Below are 20145 nucleotides of genomic sequence, written 5' to 3'. Positions count from 1 at the left end.
TGCACCTTTCTTTTAAGAACCTACCACTGTGATGTATAACATTGACCATTAGTATGCAAATGGTTAAGTTAGAAAATAGTAACATTTACTGGTTTATTCTAAACTTACATGCTTTATTTTTTTCAGAAAGAACAATGATGAGGAAGATAACAAAAAAGAAAGGTAAAGCAAAATTGTACAAAAAGATTTATTTGTAAGATGAGGGTAAAATATACCGTATTTTGCAGTTTATAAGACGCACCTCAAATTTTGAGGAGAAAAACAGGAAAAAAACTTTTTTTAAATAAAATGATGGTGCCCCTTACAATCCATGTGTCTTATCACTTACCGGGGGTAATGGCTACGGTGAAGCAGGGTCCCAGGGTCTTTGCTGGAGGAGGAGGCAAGCGTGGACCATTGCTGCAGGCTGCAGGCTTGGATGAGGGGGTGTTCGGATGTGCACCGCTGCGGGTGTTCGGTGATGTGGGGGGACAGCAGCAATGCTCCACTCTTGCCTCCTCCAGCAGTAACCCTGGGACTCTGTTCCACCGCGGCTGGTAAGGTATATCCGCATTATAAGACGCACCCCCATTTTCCCCCCAAATTTGGGGGGAAAAAAGTGCGTCTTAGAATCCGAAAAATATGGAAGTTCAATACAATCATGACTATGAATGTGCAGTGTACACACAGTGCCTTGAAAATGTTTTCATACACTGTGAACTTTTCCACATTTATTCACGTTACTCCCAGAAACATAAATGTATTTTATTTGGATGTTATGTGGTATACCAACCCAAAATAGCAAGTATTTGTGAAGTGCAAAGGAAATGATACATGGTTTTCTAAGTACCATATTTTTCAGACTATAAGATGCACTGGATCATGAGATGCACCTAGGTTTTAGAGGAGGATGTTAGAAAAAAAATTGAAGCAAAACTGTGATCAATTCTGTACTAATATCCACTATTCTGGTATATATGGCCCCCTCATCCCCATCCTGGTATGCATCACTATCCTGGAATGCATGGCCCTCTCATCCCTACCCTTGCATGCATGGTCCCCACACCCCTACCTTGGTATGCATGGTCACCTCATCACCATCCTGGTATGCATGGTCACCTCATCCCCATCCTGGTATGCATGGCCCCCTCATCCCCATCCTGGTATGCATGGTCCCCCTCATCCCCATCCTGATATGCATGGTCACCTCATCCCCATCCTGATATGCATGGTCACCTCATCCCCATCCTGGTATGCAGGGCCTCCTCATGCCTATCCTGATATGCATGGTCACCTCGTCCCCATCCTGGTATGCAGGGCCTCCTCATCCCTACCCTGGTATGCATGGTCACCTCATCCCATCCCCATCCTGGTATGCAGGGCCACCTCATCCCTACCCTGGTATGCATGGTCACCTCATCCCCATCCTGGTATGCAGGGCCTCCTCATCCCTACCCTGGTATGCATGGTCACCTCATCCCCATCCTGATATGCACGGTCACCTCATCCCCATCCTGGTATGCATGGCCCCCTTATCCCTATCCTGGTATGCATGGTCCCCCTCATCCCCATCCTGATATGCATGGTTACCTCATCCCCATCCTGGTATGCAGGGCCTCCTCATGCCTACCCTTGTATGCATGGTCACCTCATCCCCATCCTGATATGCAGGGCCACCTCATCCCTACCCTGGTATGCATAGTCACCTCATCACCATCCTGATATGCAGGGCCTCCTCATCCCTACCCTGGTATGCATGGTCACCTCATCCCCATCCTGGTATGCAGGGCCTCCTCATCCCTATCCTGGTATGCATTGTCCCACCCCCCTTTCCTGGTATGCACTGCCTCCTTATCCCTACCCTGGTATGCATGGCTCCCTCATCCCTATCCTGGTATACATGCCCCCCTCATCCCTATCCAGGTATACATGGCCCCCTCATCCCTATCCTGGTATACATGGCCCCCTCACCCCTATCCTGGTATGCATGGCTCCTTCATCCCTATCCTGGTATGCATTGCCTCCTCATCCCTGTCGTGGTATGCATGGCCCCCTCATCCCTATCCTGGTATGCATGGCCTCCTCATCCCTATACTGTTTTTTTTTGGAGATAAAGTGCACCTTATAGTCAGAAAAATATGGTACGTAAAAAATCTAAATCTGAAAATTGTAGCGTGCATATGTAATCAGCACTGAGTCAATGCTTTATAGGACCACCTTTCACTGCAATTAGGGCTGCACGTCTTTTTGGGTATGTTCTAACATCCAGACATGCTGGCCGAGGGTCACCTTCATGTCCCCATACACCACAGAAAATGGGGTCTTTTGATGTACATTTGTGATGTTGTGACGTACATTTGCATTCATACCACTGTAGTCTGATATCCCTAAATAAAATCTTGAATAACCATTTGCCTCCAGAAGTCACAGTTACTAAATTGTGTAGCTGGAGAGAAGTGGAATAAACCTGAGCTGCCAGTAGTATAAACTGCAATAGGAATCTGTGGCGTATGAATGCAGTTTAATTTATCAAAGCATTTTGAAGCACAGCTGCTTCTTCCTAAGGATGAACCACCATCCTGAAACGCATTGATAAATAAAATCTCATTCATACCCCATGAATTCCTATTGCATTTTATACTACTGAGTTAATTCCACTTCTCTCCATGCTATCTCTTCCTGTTGATCTACAACAGCCAATTTCTTCAGCCAGCATTAGGGTTATGACTTTCACAACCCTTGAAGGTGAGCAAATTCTTTGCTGTTATTTCTCTATTTATCCCAGATAAGACCCTATTGCGCTCACCATTACCTTTACAGTTCCCTTCACAATCATAAATTGAGCCCACATGTGTGTAATTTGTTTTCAGTATACCTTCAACTGTTCTTTGAAGTCCTCAGAGATTTAATTGAGAAGAACATTAGGGGAAAACAGCATCATGAAAATCAAGGGACACACCAGACCAGTGATAAAATTGTGGAGGAGAGTAAAGCAGGGTTAGGTTATAAACATCATCAAAGCTCTTAACATTTCATGGAGCACTGTTCCTTTAAATAATCAAAAATAGAAGGAGTATGGCACAACTGCAGACCTAACAAGACATGATTGTCCACCTAAGTTGACAACCCAAGCAAAGAGAGCAGTAATTAGAGAATCCAGCAGTAATTAGAGAATCCACTAAAGCAGTGTGTGGTAACCTACAACTTAACTTTTTATCACTAATCAAATAAAACAACACATATAAATAAAATATTTTTTAGTCCAGCCAGACTTAAAGTGCAAAGACAGTGCAAAAAACCCTTTTCATCTACCCATCAAGAAAATATGTGCCATGTCCCTTACACTGACCAACATATAGGAAGATTCTTCCTGGCAGTATTATATGGTAACGTACACACTTTTTGCACATGATAATAATCTTTTAGAATAATAATCTTTATCTTTATATAGCGCTAACATATTCCGCAGCGCTTTACAGACATTATCATCACATGATGCAGGTCAATTAGTATAATAGAAATACTTCTGTCAAAGAGTGAGGGTGTATAATCCCACTCAATTGTATACAAATAAGAGATTGGAACACTCTCACACGACATAAGGATCAGGAGTAGTGTGTTGAGCATTCCGATACCGCAAATATCGGGTATCGGCCGATACTTGCGGTATCGGAATTCCGATACCGAGTTCCGATATTTTTGTGGTATCGGAAATCGGAATCGGAAGTTCCCAGTGTATGGTTCCCAGGGTCTGGAGGAGAGGAGACTCTCCTTCAGGCCCTGGGATCCATATTCATGTAAAAAATAAAGAATTAAAATAAAAAATATGGATATACTCACCCGTCCGGCGGCCCCTGGACCTTACCGATTGTAATCGGCAGCCTCCGTTCCTAAGAATGAGGAGTTTAGGACCCTCTATGACGTCGCGGCTTGTGATTGGTCGCGTGCCGCTCATGTGACCGCTCACGCGACCAATCACAAGCCGCGACGTCATCGCAGGTCTTAAACTCCTCATTGAGGGAGGCTTAGGGAAGGCTTGTCGCTGTGATGTAACCCGGAGTGTTTTCTTTAATGCACTTAAAGCAATAAGGAATTGTTTAGTATGCTTGGGTCCGGGTTACGGGTAGCTATGAGAGATGGGAGGGTCTGGCTACCCATATACCTCACCCCTGGGTAAGGGGCATAACCATGCCTATCTATGTTTGTTTCAGGACCTGTGGTGATGTCACAATCACATGTCTAATCATGTGATGGGTTCCTGGGTGTGGTTTCAGGCTACTTAATGGAGGTGTGTTTGGCACATGTGTGTGAGTGTTTGGGGAGTCTGTCAGTGTGGACAGATTTCCATGTGTCCAGGGTGGACACTACAGACAGGAGTCTGTGTGTGTGTGGAGGAGAAAGCCTCCACAGTGTGTTAAGGCTTCAGGACTGAGCCTGAAGGACTGGACATTTGTATTTTCCTTTCCAGAGCTAAAGGCTATTTGTTGTCTCTGCTTATAATGTGGTTTATGGAGCAATAAACCTGTGAACTTTTAAGGAAACGTGTCTCCTGAGTGTCACCCGTCGCACCTGAGCGAGTACAACCCCTACACAGAATACAGCCTCTAGGCATGGCTTAAGGCTTTGCAGTTCGTTGCTAAATATATAGCTGATGCACGTGACCACATTCTTTTTTTGGGAGGTGAAAAGATTGACTATATTGTCATCCATACAGTTTAGCATGCTTAATGTTACATTGTGGTATGTAAAACTTAAAAAAAAAGTTAAAACATTTTTTGGGGATTGAATTAGTCATCCATAGTGTTTAACATGGTTAGTGTTACATTACGGCGGTATAGAAAGCTAAAAAAAAGTGTTCTGAATTCAATTAGTCATTCATAGTTTTACATACATTGTGTTACATTACAGTGGAATTAAACTCCAATATACCGCTTTGCCTGTTGCAGGTTACCAATTATATTTTTTTTTATTAAAATAAACTTGGTTTCCAGAGACCTAGAAATTAGAAAATGTGTAAGGCGTGCGTTAATGGACTGGGAAGTGGAAGTGCTGATGATGCTGTACGCAGACACTGAGGACACAGTGCACGTGCAATTACATCTGTTGCTGGTGAACAACAAACACGCCCATCCACGACGCTTCCTGTCCCACTTTGCAGGGAGCTACAGAACTCCACTTCTGAAGCCACACCAGTGCAAACAGGTGGTTGGTTATATAGCAGATAATGCTTTCAGCATGCTTGCCAGCGCGACCCAGTCTTTCAAACGGTCCAGTCTCACGAGCCAACAGGCTGGATCACTTAATCCTCACCCTGATCATCCTTACTCTCACCATTGTGAGTCCCAGGAAACCAGTGATCCCATACTAAGATACTCTGAGGAGCTTTTTACAACATAATTTCTTGATTGTGGCCTCTCACTCTGCACGTTCCAAAAGGCATAGGAGAAAATGCTGTGTAGTGCAGTAAACTAAGAGCATCCATGGTCACAAGAAGATGACAATAGGGAACGACAAATTGTTTCTAATGAAGATGTTCTAATGTAGATATTGATGAGACACAATTGCCGATAAGTCAGGTTGTTGTTAAGTCACCAAGTCAGGAGGACCAGTGTGCGACGGTTGAAGACGAGGTGGTGGATGATGAAGTCACCGACCCAACCTGGGGAGCCGGCATGCAGAGCGAGGCCAGCAGCGCTGAGAGGGGGGGATCGGCAGCACTGAAATATGCAGGAAGAAGCAGTGGGGTGACAAGAGGGAGAAGATGGGCAACTGTTCCGAAGAGCACCGACACTCGTGAATTTCTCCATCAAAGAGTTAGGTGTTCCCCAGTCTGGGACTTTTTTAGAGAGAGTTCTGAGAGAAAAAAAGGGTAATTTGCAATCTGTGCCACGCCAAGATCAGCAGGGGCCTGACGAGTAAGAATTTAACCATCACCAGCATGATCAGGTACATGTCATCTAGGCAGCTGACTCGTTGGGCCAAACACCTGGGTTCATGATTGCTGCCAGCGGGTGATACCACTGCCTTTTCCCATGTGCTAGATGTTTGCCAATCCCTTGTCCATGACACTGGTGCAGATGTTTCCTGCCCTGCACCTGTCCTTGCACATTCTGAGTCCCCATCATCAGGTACTTTCAAAAACTTGTCCCTGCACAGTGTCCTGCTGTCTCTATCCTAGGCACTGGAACACAAAGAAAAGTTCCCAGTTAACCACCCGCAGGCCCAAACACTAAGCGGGCACATTTCCATGCTGCTTGCTGTAGAAATGTTGCTGTTTAGGCTTATAGACATGGATAATTTCCACCATCTCATGGCGGCAGCCGCTACTATTTCTCCCAGTGTGGCATCCCTGTCCATGACACAGTGCAGGGGCAAGTTTTTGGAAGTGTCTGATGATGGGGCAGCCTCATCTCATCTGCTCAGCGTGGATTGGGTAGCAATGAGGAGGTGGAGGCTGGGGAGGAGGAAGAACCGGAGCTGGTTCCTCGCACACAGATGCTAGTACCCACACAAGCTTTATCCTGTCTCTCCTACGTGGATGGGCTGAGGGAAATGAGGAGGAAAAGATGGAAGAGGAGAAGGAGAGTAGTCATCATGGTGGAGACAGGGAAGTGTTGGCTGTAGGGAGCTTGGCACATATGGCTGACTTTATGTACCACTGCCTTTCTTGTGACCCTTGCATTACATTAATCTTGGCCAAAAAAGAGTACTTGTTCACCCTGCTAGACCCACGCTGCAAGGAGAGCCTTGCATCTCTTGTTTCTGAGGCAGAGAGGTCTACTAAAATTGTGCTATACAAGAAGGCCATTGTGGAAAATACGTGGAACAAAATTCCATCAGACAATGCTAGCAGCAGGGGGCAAGTCTAACCAAGGAGGAAAGGTGAGGGAGACACACACTAGGCACAGCAGAGGCCGGGGTACACTGACAAAGGCTTGGGCCAATTTCAAGACATCCTCCCAGCGTCCATGCCCTGATGACTGGGTATTTTTTACAATTAGGGTAAGGTTTTTAAGATGGTCAAGCAATACCTGGCCGACAAAACCAGCGTGCTCCCTTATTTCACTGTGACCTTCAACTATTGGGTCTCAAAGCTGGACACATGGCATGAGCTGTCCCTCTATGCCTTGGAGGTGTTGTGCTGCCCTGCCTCTAGTGTTGTCTCAGCAGGTTTTTATTGACACTGTGGAGGTTATAACAGATAGGTGCTTTAGGCTGTCAACCAAAAATGCTGACAGGCTCACTCTGATAAAATTGAACAAAGCCTGGATTGGCCCTGACTTTTCCACACCACCAGCAGATGACAGTAGCACATAAAGTGTTTGTAATCTACAATATTTGAATGAGGTTCACCAGTTGTTGCCTTCAAGGGTCTATGGGTAATGCTGGGTAATGGCACCCTTTTTACAGGCAAGCCATCTTGCTCTTCTGGGCTCCACCCATTCGTGGGTGGAGTTACTTCTGGCTGCTACACCCATTTCTCATGCTCTGCTGGAGGGGTGGGAGCTCTCTCTTTGCCCGCACCCATTCTGGGTTGCCTTTTTCACAGGGGGATGTGGCCTTCATTCCTCCGGCGCCAGATCTCTTGCATGACGCCCACAAATGGAACCCTCCTTCATTTTTGCATCACTGACCTCCGTTTCCCGGTCAGTGTTCAGCGCCATCTTTAAGTCACTGTGAGACGTCATCTTTAATTCCTTCACGGCGGTCAACGATTCACAATCACTGTCAGCCACCATCTTCAATTCCTTCATGGCGGTCAACACTTCACAAAGCTCGGGAGTTTTCTCAAAGTCACTGTCAGCCTCTCGTCTGGTTCCGATGGGGAAAGGTGCCGGGAACGCCATCTCAGCTGCTCCCGCCCCAGTCGTAGACACCGGATCCTTCTCTAACAGACTTAGGGTTTCAGGGTTGCTGGGTTCAATCCTGCCGACTAGGCCAAATATAACAAGGTGGCACAGGGTGGTAATCATAACCAAGTCTACTAGATCACAGTCAGTGAGCACCCTGGACCCTTGCACATGAAAAAGACAGGTGCGATCCCAGCCCTGTAGCAGTCAAATTACCTTCAGCACTCGGTTGCTCCTCCATACAGGAACAACATTCTCCATACGCATCACACGGCAAGCTCCGGTTCCAACAGAAAAACTTGTTTATTAAAGATGAAATAAAGACATATGACTTGCTGTGCTTTCCCTAGCAAAGTCTATCACATCAGCAGCAGCTGCAGATCCTATTCTCAGCGTAGTAGGAAAAACCAGATGCTGCGTTCTTCTAGCTCCGCTCCATTGCGGTAACCCCGTGACAGAGGCACTACAATTGGTGCCTTCAGGGGGGTGTAAATGTAACAAGGTGGCACAGGGTGGTAGTCATAACCGAGTCCACTAGATCACAGTCAGTGAGCACCCTGGCCCCTTGCACATGAAAAAGAGAGGTGTGGTCCCAGTCCTGTTGCACAGTCAAATTACCTTCAGCAATCGGTTGCTCTCCACACAGGAACGGCGTTCTCCATAGAAAAACTTGTTTATTAAAGATGAAATGAAGGAGATATGACTTCCTGTGCTTTCCCTAGAAAAGTCTATCACATCAGCAGCAGCAGCAGCTGCAGATCCCATTCAGCTCCTGAGAGCTAACAGTCCATTGGTGGGCACTCGCACAGTCCTATTGCCTGTTCCAGCTGCCCAGCAGTCCATTGACAGCACTTTCTCTGTACACGCAAACGAGCCCGGGCTCTGCTGCAGAAGCAGGAAATTGCTGCTTCTTCCAGGCTGCTAACCCAGCCCTTTTTTGTTAACCCTTACTGTTGCTGAACTAATCATGTTTAATACAATGCAGTACAATACAGGAACATGAAATAAAGAGAATAGTCCAACAGTACATATACAACAACAAAACAGCAGCACATGACAGTAATATGTTAGTACATAGCCAAACTATCAAAGCACGGCATGGGGGACACATGCCCAACATAAAGGAGAGAGGGAGCACTGAGGGTCCCCGCCACCTCCTTACATTTAGATGACCCTGCTTGCAATTTTTGTCAGGCTTTGCACTTAGTCTAGTAGTACCACTACATGACAATTTGAATAGAATGTGTATGAGGCCTTCCTTTATGTATTATACAGGGTGTATCTGAGTCCCTCTTCCTTCATAAATTAAATTGAAATTTCAAATGTTTTAATAAAAATTTCAATTATGGTTTACTTAAATTATTATTATTTTTTAAATCCTTTTTAAATGTTGCCTTATATACAAGTCATTATACAGGAAAGAATGTTTCTTAACATTTTATTCCTGTAATCTCCAATTTATTATCGATTTTGAATGTTTTTTTGTCAGTCCTTAAAGTGGAGTAAAAGTGTTGTACCATTGTTCTCAGCAGCGATGTGAGATAAAGAGATGCTTCCAGAGGTCTCCCACATGCTGTTCTCCTTCCATTAAGCACTTTGTCCATCCATTTCAACATTTTCACTCCCACCCAGACCTGCTTGTAGGGTCTGCCTGAAAGCTGCTCAAATTTCCCATTGACTCACCTTATACTTGTTGTTTGAAACGAGCATCCAAGCATTAGGAATTGCTTGGTTCGGATAATGAGCATCAGAGCATTTTAGCGCTCACTTGTATCTAATAATGCTAAACACACATCAAAATCCACAAAAGACTACTTCATAATGCGCAAGCTGAAGATTTAACAATGACCCTCACAGTCCCCTGATCTGACCATCATTGAAAATCTGTGGCTAGACCTGAAAATGGCAGCGCATGCAAGATGACCCAAGAATCTCAGAACTGGAAGAATTTCCCATGAAAGAATGTATGAAAATCCCTCAAACAGGAATTGACAGACTTTTGGCTGGCTACAAAAAGAATTTACAAGCTGTGATACTTGCAAAAGGTGGTGCTACTGGGTACTAACAATGGATGGTGCCCAAACTTTTGCATCAAACCATTTTCCTTTTTGTAAATTTTAAAATGTAAAAGATGAAACTATATTATTTTTTTGCCTAAAATACAAAGTAAATCTGTCATCTTTAACTTTGGGCCTTTTAGAGATCATTTCATGTTCAACTTGCTTAAATGTTCACAATAACTATAATCTTGACTAGGGGTGCCAAAACTTTTACATGTCACTGTATGTGGCATAATACTAACACTGCACAGCACCCTGAAAACACCATCACCACCGTCAAACATGGTGGTGGCAGCAGCATGCTGTAGCGTTGCTTTTCTTCAGGGAAAATAGTCAGAGTTAATGGGAAGATAGATGGAGCTAAATACAGGGTAATCCGAGAGGAAAACCTGTTAGAGGCTCCAAAAGACTTGAAACTGGGGTGTAGGTTCACCTTCCAGCAGGACAACAAACATAAACATACTGCCAGATCTACAATGGAATAATATATATCACAACATATTCATGTCTTCGAATGACACAGTCAAAGTCCAAGCATAAATCCCACTGAGATTCTGTGGCAAGACTTGAAAATTGCTGTTCACAGAAACTGTCCATCCAATCTCATTGAGCCAGAGCTAACTTGCAAACAAGAATAGGCATACATGTCAGCATCTAGATGCGCATAGTGGGTAGAGACATTGTAAAGTAGTGAAAAAAGCTGTCAAGACCCTCCATTGAAGATCTTATAACAATATAATGCATTGATATTTTATTTTGTTTTATCTATTCTGTGACTAGCAGCAGTTACTTATCCTGAGATAGGGTTAACTATTGGAGTTTAGCCCATTGTGGGAGGAGTTAAATGGGTAAAGGAACTTAGTTCTTGTTTGTTAGGCAGTTCTTGGGAAGTACAGAAAGAGGGAAGGACCTGTGGTTCACAGACCTGCATTGTTTAACCCCTTCCCGACATCTGACGGTATAGTACGTCACATGTCGGGACCCCCGCTTTGATGTGCGCTCCGGCGGTGAGCGCACATCAAAGCCGGGACATGTCAGCTGTTTTGAACAGCTGACATGTGCCCGCAATAGGCGCGAGCAGAATCGCGATCTGCGTGCGCCTATTAACTAGTTAAATGCCGCTGTCAAACGCAGACAGCGGCATTTAACTACCGCATCCGGCCGTGCGGCCGGATATGAGCGCATCGCCGACCCCCGTCACATGATCGGGGGTCGGCGATGCTCCTCCATTGTAACCATAGAGGTCCTTGAGACCTCTATGGTTACTGATTGCCGGTGGCTGTGAGCGCCCCCCTGTGGTCGGCGCTCACAGCACACCTGCAAATCTGCTGTGTAGCAGCGATCTTATGATCACTGCTGCATAGCAGAGCCGATCGGGCTGTGCCTGCTTCTAGCCTCCCATGGAGGCTATAGAAGCATGGCAAAAGTAAAAAAAAAAAGTTTTTAAAAATGTGAAAAAAATAAAAAAAATATAAAAGTTTAAATCACCCCCCTTTCGCCCCAATCAAAATAAATCAATAAAAAAAACCCCCAACCTACACATATTTGGTATCGCCGCGTTCAGAATCGCCCGATCTATCAATAAAAAAAAAGCATTAACCTGATCGCTAAATGGCGTAATGAGAAAAAAATTCGAAACGCCAGATTTACGTTTTTTTGGTCGCCATGACATTGCATTAAAATGCAATAACGGGCGATCAAAAGAACATATCTGCACCAAAATGCTATCATTAAAAACGCCAGCTCGGCACGCAAAAAATAAGCCCTCACCTGACCCCAGATCACGAAAAATGGAGACGCTACGAGTATCGGAAAATGGCGCAATTTTGTTTTGTTTTTTGCAAAGTTTGGAATTTTTTTTCACCACTTAGGTGAAAAATAACCTAGTCATGTTAGGTGTCTATGAACTCGTAGTGACCTGGAGAATCATAATGGCAGGTCAGTTTTAGCATTTAGTGAACCTAGCAAAATAGGCAAGCAAAAAACAAGTGTGGGATTGCACTTTTTTTGCAATTTCACTGCACTTGGAATTTTTTTCCCATTTTCTAGTACACGACATGCTAAAACCAATGATGTCGTTCAAAAGTACAACTCGTCCCGCAAAAAATAAGCCCTCACATGGCCAAATTGACGGAAAAATAAAAAAGTTATGGCTCTGGGAAGGAGGGGAGCGAAAAACGAAAACGGAAAAACGGAAAAAGCTCCGGGGGTGAAGGGGTTAAGGGTGTTGCATATAAAGAAGAGAGAGATTACATTTGGGTAACAAGTTCTGAAGTGGGGTAAGTAGTGGCCTATGTGAGAAGGTTGCGGGATGCAGTAACGGAGAGGAGGAAGAGCAAGGGTTAATGCTAATTTTACTTGAACAGGGGAATACTACACGCAGGGAGGGGAAAGAGGCAGGGGTATGGCAGGTGATATGAGCACAATAGGGGTGCTGAGGGAGGTAACAAGGGCAATAAGTATAACAACTGCTCATTAGGGTCAACTTATCAATCTGACGGCTTACTGACTGCAGAGTCCTAGGTTCAAACGGTGGTGTCAACGTGGTTAGCACGTGTTGAATCCGGTGTTGTCCTGCAGCCATTAATGATCCGGTTCCTGGCGGTGATGATGTGTCCTCGACGTCTTGCGCGGGGTCCTGGATTTGGGTTGCAGACTGAAGAGCAGTCTCCTACACTGCTAGGGCTTAACGAAGCTCAGCAGAAGTATGCGGGTGAGAGAGGGGAGAGGGAACAGTTCTCAGTGAGTCACCTGGTATTTTGTAGGCGGCACGCACGCGGTATTTACTGACCCGCAGCTTTGGATACGTTGAGCAGCAGGATCCAACGGGCAAAAGGCAGTTCTCCGGTCACAGTCTCTGTAAGTGGCAGCAGGGATACTATGACCTGCGATGTCACGGTGCTCAGAGGTCGGAGCACCAAACTTCCCCTGCTGCGTACAAGTCTGTCTTTTCACATGCTCTGCCCTTTTTAGCCTAGCTACGCCCCTGCTGTTGAGTGAAATGGTCGGTCTGGGTTTCTAAGCTTTCCCCCAGACAACAAAGGTGACAGTCCCGACAGTTCCAGACCCGGCGCAAGAAAGGTACCCCTGATCCAGTCTCTCTTCTTACCCCTACAGCTAGCATTATCTATACTAGATAACAGTTAAAGTGTAGCCAGCCCTTAGGTGTCATAGTGAAGACTGGCCAGGCTGGGTCATGTGTTCGCCTAAGGGGATTGCAACAACTGTGAAGCGATACAAAGATGCAGCGGCACATCAAGAGGTGTGTGGCCCATACGCAGGGCCGGCGTCAGCACCAGGCGCACCTGGGCAAGTGCCGGGGCCCTGGCGAGACGGGGGGGCCCACTCACACTGTCTGGGATACAGCGTGCGCAGACTACTTGGTGACTGTCCGCCGGACTGTGTGATGTCAGGTGGAGGAGGAGAGCGCTGAAGCTGGAGACACCGGGAAAAGGGCAGGAGGATCATGAAGACAGTTGGAAACGTGCAGAGAGCCGCACTCGGGAGCGGAATGTCTGCCCGCAGGCACTGTTCATGATCCTCCTGCCCATTTCCCGGTTTCTCCAGCCTCAGCGCTCTCCTCCACCTGACATCACACAGTCCGGCGGATGGTCACCGCATACTCTGAGCACGCTGTATCCCAGACAGCATGAGTGGGGCCCCCCGTCTCTCCACTGCAATGAAGACGGTTGGAAACGTGCAGAGAGCCGCACTCGGGAGCGGAGTGTCTGCCCGCCGGCACTGCCTGCACACCAGCCGACCTGCCAGGAGCCGGCCGCAAAGTTTGCCAGTGAGAGGAGAAGAGGCCTGGTAGGTACCAGCTTCTATGAGCTCAGTGCTGAGCGTTCATCTCCCCAGTCTGTCTTTTTTTATATCAACTTTATATATTATTCTGTCTACTCTGTATCTTTCTCCATCACCTATTTGTCTGTCTCCATACAACCTGCATCCCAGGAGCCACCAGTGAAGGCTGCTGCCATGTCACTAGTTGGCACATTGCAGTCACTGACCTGTTGGATATTGTGCCATGTGATGTTGCTATATGGCCCCACTGCACACCTGTTATATGGTCCCCCTGCACACCTGTTATATGCCCACTGCTCACCTGCGATATGGCCCCACGGGCACACCTGTGATATGGTCCCCCTGCACACCTGTGATATGGCCCCCCCTGCACACCTGTTATATGGTCCCCCTGCACACCTGTTATATGGTCCCCCTGCACACCTGTGATATGGTCCCCCTGCAAAATCCGTGTACTGCATCCAGCTCTGTGGCGGTGCCTGGCTGGGAGTGTCGCGCTATCACAGTTGCTATGCACATAGGTTACAGTAGTTTCGCCCCTATAGCTCTGTGTAATTATACAAGAAACTCCAATTTGAAGTTAGGTAATTGCTTAACTAACAATCCCATAATGCAGATTTATTGCCTGAAATCCTCCCTTTACTATCTGTAGACACAAATAAAGGCCCTTTAAATACTCCTGTGCATGGTATTGACATCTGGATGGTAGCTGGTGACAGTAGCTTTCTTATTTTAAGGAACTGACATGAACGCAATTTTTTTTAAAGGGTTCATAGTATTAAAACTTAAAGGGATTTTGCAGGTATATAAAAAAGAAACACAAAAAAACACAATCTCGCTGGTGATTGCAGCATAACAACATGCCACAGGGGTCAGGCATAGCTTGTAATTAGCAGCTTTGGCCATGAGTCTGTGCAGCACGTCGTCACAAACCAGCAGAGGAGCGCCAGCTATGAAGCCCCACTCATGTAGTGTAAGAAGTGAAATCTGGCATTATGCTATACCTATATTTCTCTGCTGAATCTGTGCATCATGAATCGTGGTATGTGTTAAAGGGGAGGGCCCACTGACACTCTTTCGCCCGGGGCCCTCAAAAACCTGGAGCCGGCCCTGCCCATACGAATTGGCAGTTCAGAATAGATGTGAGGGGCCGTAATGAGCCACCTCATGTGGTCCGCACAAGGGAAGATGAAGCCCCCATAACACTCTGCTTGTTTAATGTAACATATAATAAAAGAAATGTGCTGCCGTGTGTAACCATGAAGTGCCTACCTGTCAATGGTTCAGAAGATGTATTCTTTAAGTGTCATGATTGCTATCGCATGTATATATTTTTCACCAGTTTGTTTGGTGGCAAAAAGGTCATTTTTGCATGTTGGTCTCCCTCATTCATCTCTACCTTGTTGGGTCCTGGTCTGCCATGTCAAGTGGCAACATGCAATCTGCAGTGGTTTTTCCTAAAGAAAACAGTGCATAGAACCAGCAAGGAGACCCCTTTTACTATAGTGTCTGGGGATATGGAGATGACCCTCTAGGGTGTTCCTGAGTGTTACAACATACCCAATAAGGCTTGCAGCTGTAATTGTAGTGTAATCTGCTCCTACAAAACACAATACAAAGGTGACATCAAGCCCCCCAACTGTCACCCACTTGACGCCGCTACAGGGCAAGTAGGAAGAGCGAGGCTAAGTACCAGAAATGGCACATCTTAGAGCTGCGTTTTTTTTGTGGTGGCTGAGAGCTGATGTTTATAGCCAGGAGGGGCAGCATCCATGGCCCCTTCCTAGGCTATTAATATCAGCCCGCAGCTGTCTTCATAGCCTTTGCTGCTGACTAATTATAGGTTGACCCTACATAATTTTTTTGGGGCGGGTCCCCCATTTTAATAGGTAGTAAAGGCTAATTATACAGCTGTGAGCTGATATTAATAGCCTGGGAAGCTCCATGGGTATTATCCCCTTCCCAGACTATAAACATTTGCCCCAGCCCTCGGCTTTCCCTCTGCTAGATAAGAAAATTACGTGGGACTCCACGCCAGTTTTGTCAGAAAAAAATATTTTATTAATTAAATACATGTACAGTAAGCTGCACACACACTGTACTAATTGTATATACAAAAAAGAGGAGAAGCCAGCACTGCTTATGGTCAGGACACAATACATAAGGTGCACATGCACATACTAAATTCTATCTGTATTTCAAATATGAGACATTTAGCAAACAATTGATCAATTCTTTGAGCTACCCCGCCACTTCATGTAATGTTATTTAATGTGGTCTTTCCTTTTTTTTTACTCTCAATACATTTAGGAGGCCGTAATGGCACAATGTAAATAAAATACGTAGAGTAGGACTGCCCCATTATGAGAATGCCGTGAAGTGGCGGGGTAGCTCAAAGAATTGATCAATTGTTTGCTAAATGTCTCATATTTGAAATACAGATAGAATTTATTATTGTGTCCTGACCATAAGCAGTGCTGGCTTCTCCTTTTTTTTGTTACTAATTGTATATACCACTGATATCTATATATCTACCTATTCTATGTGTATACACTGTATGTACAGTGGGTACGGAAAGTATTCAGACCCCTTTAAATTTTTCACTCTTTGTTTCATTGCAGCCATTTGGTAAATTCAAAAAAGTTATTTTTTTTTCTCATTAATGTACACTCCGCACCACATCTTGACTGAGAAAAAGAAATGTAATAATTTTTGCAAATTCATTAAAATAGAAAAACTGAAATATCACATGGTCATAAGTATTCAGACTAGGGGTGGATTAAGGGTAGCCAGGGCCCCGGGCAGTTCAGACACTGTGGCTCCCCCCCCCCCGGTCATGTGACGGGGGTCATGTGACGGGGGTCATGTTATACCCGAACCAGATTATTCCAGAAAAATGGCCGGGCCCTACTCTACTGTAACCTATTAAATATTTGTTAAAATCTGCAATACAATTTAGGTATATTTTGACCAATAATATCACATACAAGGAACAAATACCACCGCGCCATTTCCAGACCACATATTACCACCACATAGTGACTGAATACTACAATACTGATCAGTATGGTTGAGCGACCTTTAGTTTTTTAGGGTCGAGTCGGGTTTTGTGAAACCCGACTGTCTTAAAAGTCGAGTCGAGTGAAATCGGCCGACCACCGTGAAAAGTCGGGTTTCGGCCGAAACACGAAACCCAATGAAGGAAATTATTATTAATTTTTTTTTTTGTTCTCTCTCTCTCTCTCTCTCTCTCTCTCTCTCTCCCCCTCCGTCCCAGCACAGAAAATTTCGTATTGCACATTCCAAATCCCTACTGCGTACAAGCGATAAGATGACGATAGGCGTTCACTCCCCTAAGACCTATGTCATCACTCTGCCCATGCTCATTCATTTGCTGAAAAAATGGCGCTAAACGAGTCATACGAAACGCGACTTTGGCGCCAAGATCGCGTACCGCATGGCCGACCCCGCACAGGGATCGGGTCGGGTTTCATGAGACGCCGACTTTGCCAAAAGTCGGCGACTTATGAAAATGAACGACCCGTTTCGCTCAACCCTACTGATCAGTAATTTAAAAAAAAACAAAAAAAAACACAATACTATCACCATAAGTGCCAGTATTCACAGGAGATCTGTACTTAGTATGCAGTGTCTGTGTAGAGGTAATACAGAGATCACTGGTGGTATTATACACAGGAGCTCTGTATATAATGTATAGGTAAAACAGTGATCACTGCTGACATTGTACACAGGACCTCTGTATATAGTATACAGTGTATAGTGTCAGTGTATAGGTAACACTGACTCACCAGTGACGTCTCTAGGTGAAGTCCTTCATCTTTCATCCAGCACAGACCGCCATCATTTCTTCCAGCCAGGACTCGTTTCTGCAGGAAATAACACAGTTATCTCGAGCTCAGCTTGCAGAACACATTACTTAATTTTTCACAAATTCTACATTACACCACATGGAGAAAAAAAGGCGATATAGTGTCACTCTGCACAGTAACAGGACCGCCCCCCCCATTTAAAACAGTATACTCAAAAAATAAAATAAATACATCACTGCAGTAATATTATCCCTTAATTAGCCCCTATGGTAATAATATTCCCACACCCTGGCCCCGTGTGTCTCATTCCTGGCTCCAGCCATATGTTCTCCCATCCTGCACTCATGAGTATCCATTCTACACCATATGATCTCCCCATCCTGCCCCATCTGTCTCCATCATATCCTTCCTGCCCCATGATCCAATCCTGCCCCATGTCTTTCATTCTGCCCCGTGTCTCCAATCATGCCCCGTGTCTACATTCTGCCCATGCCTCCAATCCTGCCCCCAGTGTGTCCAGCAATCTGCCCCAGTGTGTCCAGCATATTACCCCCAGTGTGTCCAGCATATTACCCCCAGTGTGTCCAGCAATCTGCCCCAGTATGTCCAGTATATTGCCCCAGTATGTCCAGCAATCTGCCCCAGTGTGTCCAGCATTGCCACCAGACAGTGTCTCCAGCAATCTGCCCCAGTGTCTGACTCCAGCATATTGCCCCCAGTGTGTCCAGCATTGCCCCCAGACAGTGTGTCCAGCAATCTGCCCCAGTGTGTCCAGCATATTACCACCACTGTGTCCAGCAATCTGCCCCAGTATGTCCAGCATTGCCCCAGTGGTCCAGCATATTACCACCAGTGTGTCCAGCAATCTGCCCCAGTATGTCCAATTGTCCAGCATTGCCCAGTGTGTCCAGCATTGCCCAGTGTGTCCAGCATTGCCCACAGTGTGTCCAGCATTGCCCCAGTGTCTCCAGCATTGCCCCAGTGTCTCCAGCATTGCCCCAGTGTCTCCAGCATTGCCCCCAGACAGTGTGTTCAACAATCTGCCCCAGTATGTCCAGCATATTGCCCCAGAGTATCCAGCATTGCCCCCAGTGTGTCCAGCAATCTGCCCCAGTATGTCCAGCATATTGCCCCAGTGTCTCCAGCATTGCCCAAGTGTCTCCAGCATTGCCCCAGTGTCTCCAGCATTGCCACAGTGTCTCCAGCATTGCCCCCAGACAGTGTGTTCAACAATCTGCCCCAGTATGTCCAGCATATTTGCCCCAGAGTATCCAGCATTGCCCCCAGTGTGTCCAGCAATCTGCCCCAGTGTCTCCAGCATATTACCCCCAGTGTGTCCAGCAATCTGCCCCAGTATGTCCAGCATTGCCGTCAGTCTGTCCGGCAATCTGCCCCAGTGTCTCCAGCATTGCTCCAGTGTCTCCAGCATTGCCCCAGTGTCTCCAGCATTGCCCCAGTGTCTCCAGCATTGCCCCAGTGTCTCCAGCATTGCCCCTGTGTCTCCAGCATTGCCCCCAGTGTGTCCTCCAGCATTGCCCCCAGTGTGTCCAGCAATCTGCCCCAGTGTCTCCAGCAATCTGCCCCAGTGTCTCCAGCATTGCCCCAGTGTCCCAAGCAATCTGCCCCAGTGTGTCCTCCAGCATTGCCCCAGTGTGTCCAGCAATCTGCCACAGTGTCTCCAGCAATCTGCCCCAGTGTCTCCAGCATTGCCCCCAGTGTGTCCAGCAATCTGCCCCAGTGTCTCCAGCATTGCCCCAGTGTCTCCAGCATTGCCCCCAGTGTCTCCAGCAATCTGCCCCAGTGTCTCCAGCATTTCCCCAGTGTCTCCAGCATTGCCCCAGTGTCTCCAGCAATCTGCCCCAGTGTCTCCAGCAATCTGCCCCAGTGTCTCCAGCATTGCCCCCAGTGTGTCCAGCAATCTGCCCGTGTCTCCAGCATTGCCCCCAGTGTGTCCAGCATTGCCCCCAGTGTGTCCAGCATTGTCCCCAGTGTCTCCAGCAATCTGCCCCAGTGTCTCCAGCAATTTGCCCCAGTGTCTCCAGCATTGCCCCTAGTGTATGCACAGTTGGCTTATCAAAAAAAAACAAAAAACAAAAAAACAAAAAACAAACATCTCCTCACCTGACCAGCGATCCAGGCGGCGAGCTCCCTCCAGCAGCGCACACTTGCCGGCGACTGACAATGACGTCAGACGCCGGCAACGTGTGCGCTGCGGGCGGCCGACTTCAGCTGCCAGCCTCCAATTGGCTGGCGGCTGTTGTTAACTATTGACGTGCGGGCGCGCGCCCGCACGTCAATAGGAAACCGCCACAGCGCCAGAAGGGGCCCGGTGAGCAGATGAGAAGGGGACCAATGCGGGCCCCCTCTCTCTGCCCACCAGGTCCGGGGGCACATAAATGCCGGCGCCGGCGAGCATTCAGTCACACTCGGGCGGATTATCAGAGGGTCAATCTGTGCGGTAGCCCAGGGCCCCCCACACCACTGGGCCCTGGGCTACCGCCCATATTGACCCTCTGATAATCCGCCCCTGATTCAGACCCTTTGCTCAGTATTGATTAGAAGCTCCCTTTTGAGCTAGTACAGCCATGAGTCTTCTTGGGAATGATGCAACAAGTTTTTCAC

General features: G+C 46.6%; 1 protein-coding gene across 1 annotated transcript in view; it reads left to right on the top strand.

The window, feature by feature from the left end:
- SMIM24 (small integral membrane protein 24) overlaps window positions 1-20145 on the top strand; it is a 138554-nt gene that overhangs the window by 101938 nt on the left and 16471 nt on the right. Inside the window, exon 3 of the mRNA XM_077273711.1 lies at window positions 127-162. Within this exon, the coding sequence (XP_077129826.1) occupies window positions 127-162 (36 nt within the window). The remainder of the gene's footprint in view (window positions 1-126; window positions 163-20145) is intronic.

The sequence above is a fragment of the Ranitomeya variabilis genome, chromosome 1, assembly GCF_051348905.1.
Source record: "Ranitomeya variabilis isolate aRanVar5 chromosome 1, aRanVar5.hap1, whole genome shotgun sequence".
Taxonomy (NCBI): Eukaryota; Metazoa; Chordata; class Amphibia; order Anura; family Dendrobatidae; genus Ranitomeya; species Ranitomeya variabilis.
This window is presented reverse-complemented; position numbering and strand designations above follow the sequence as displayed.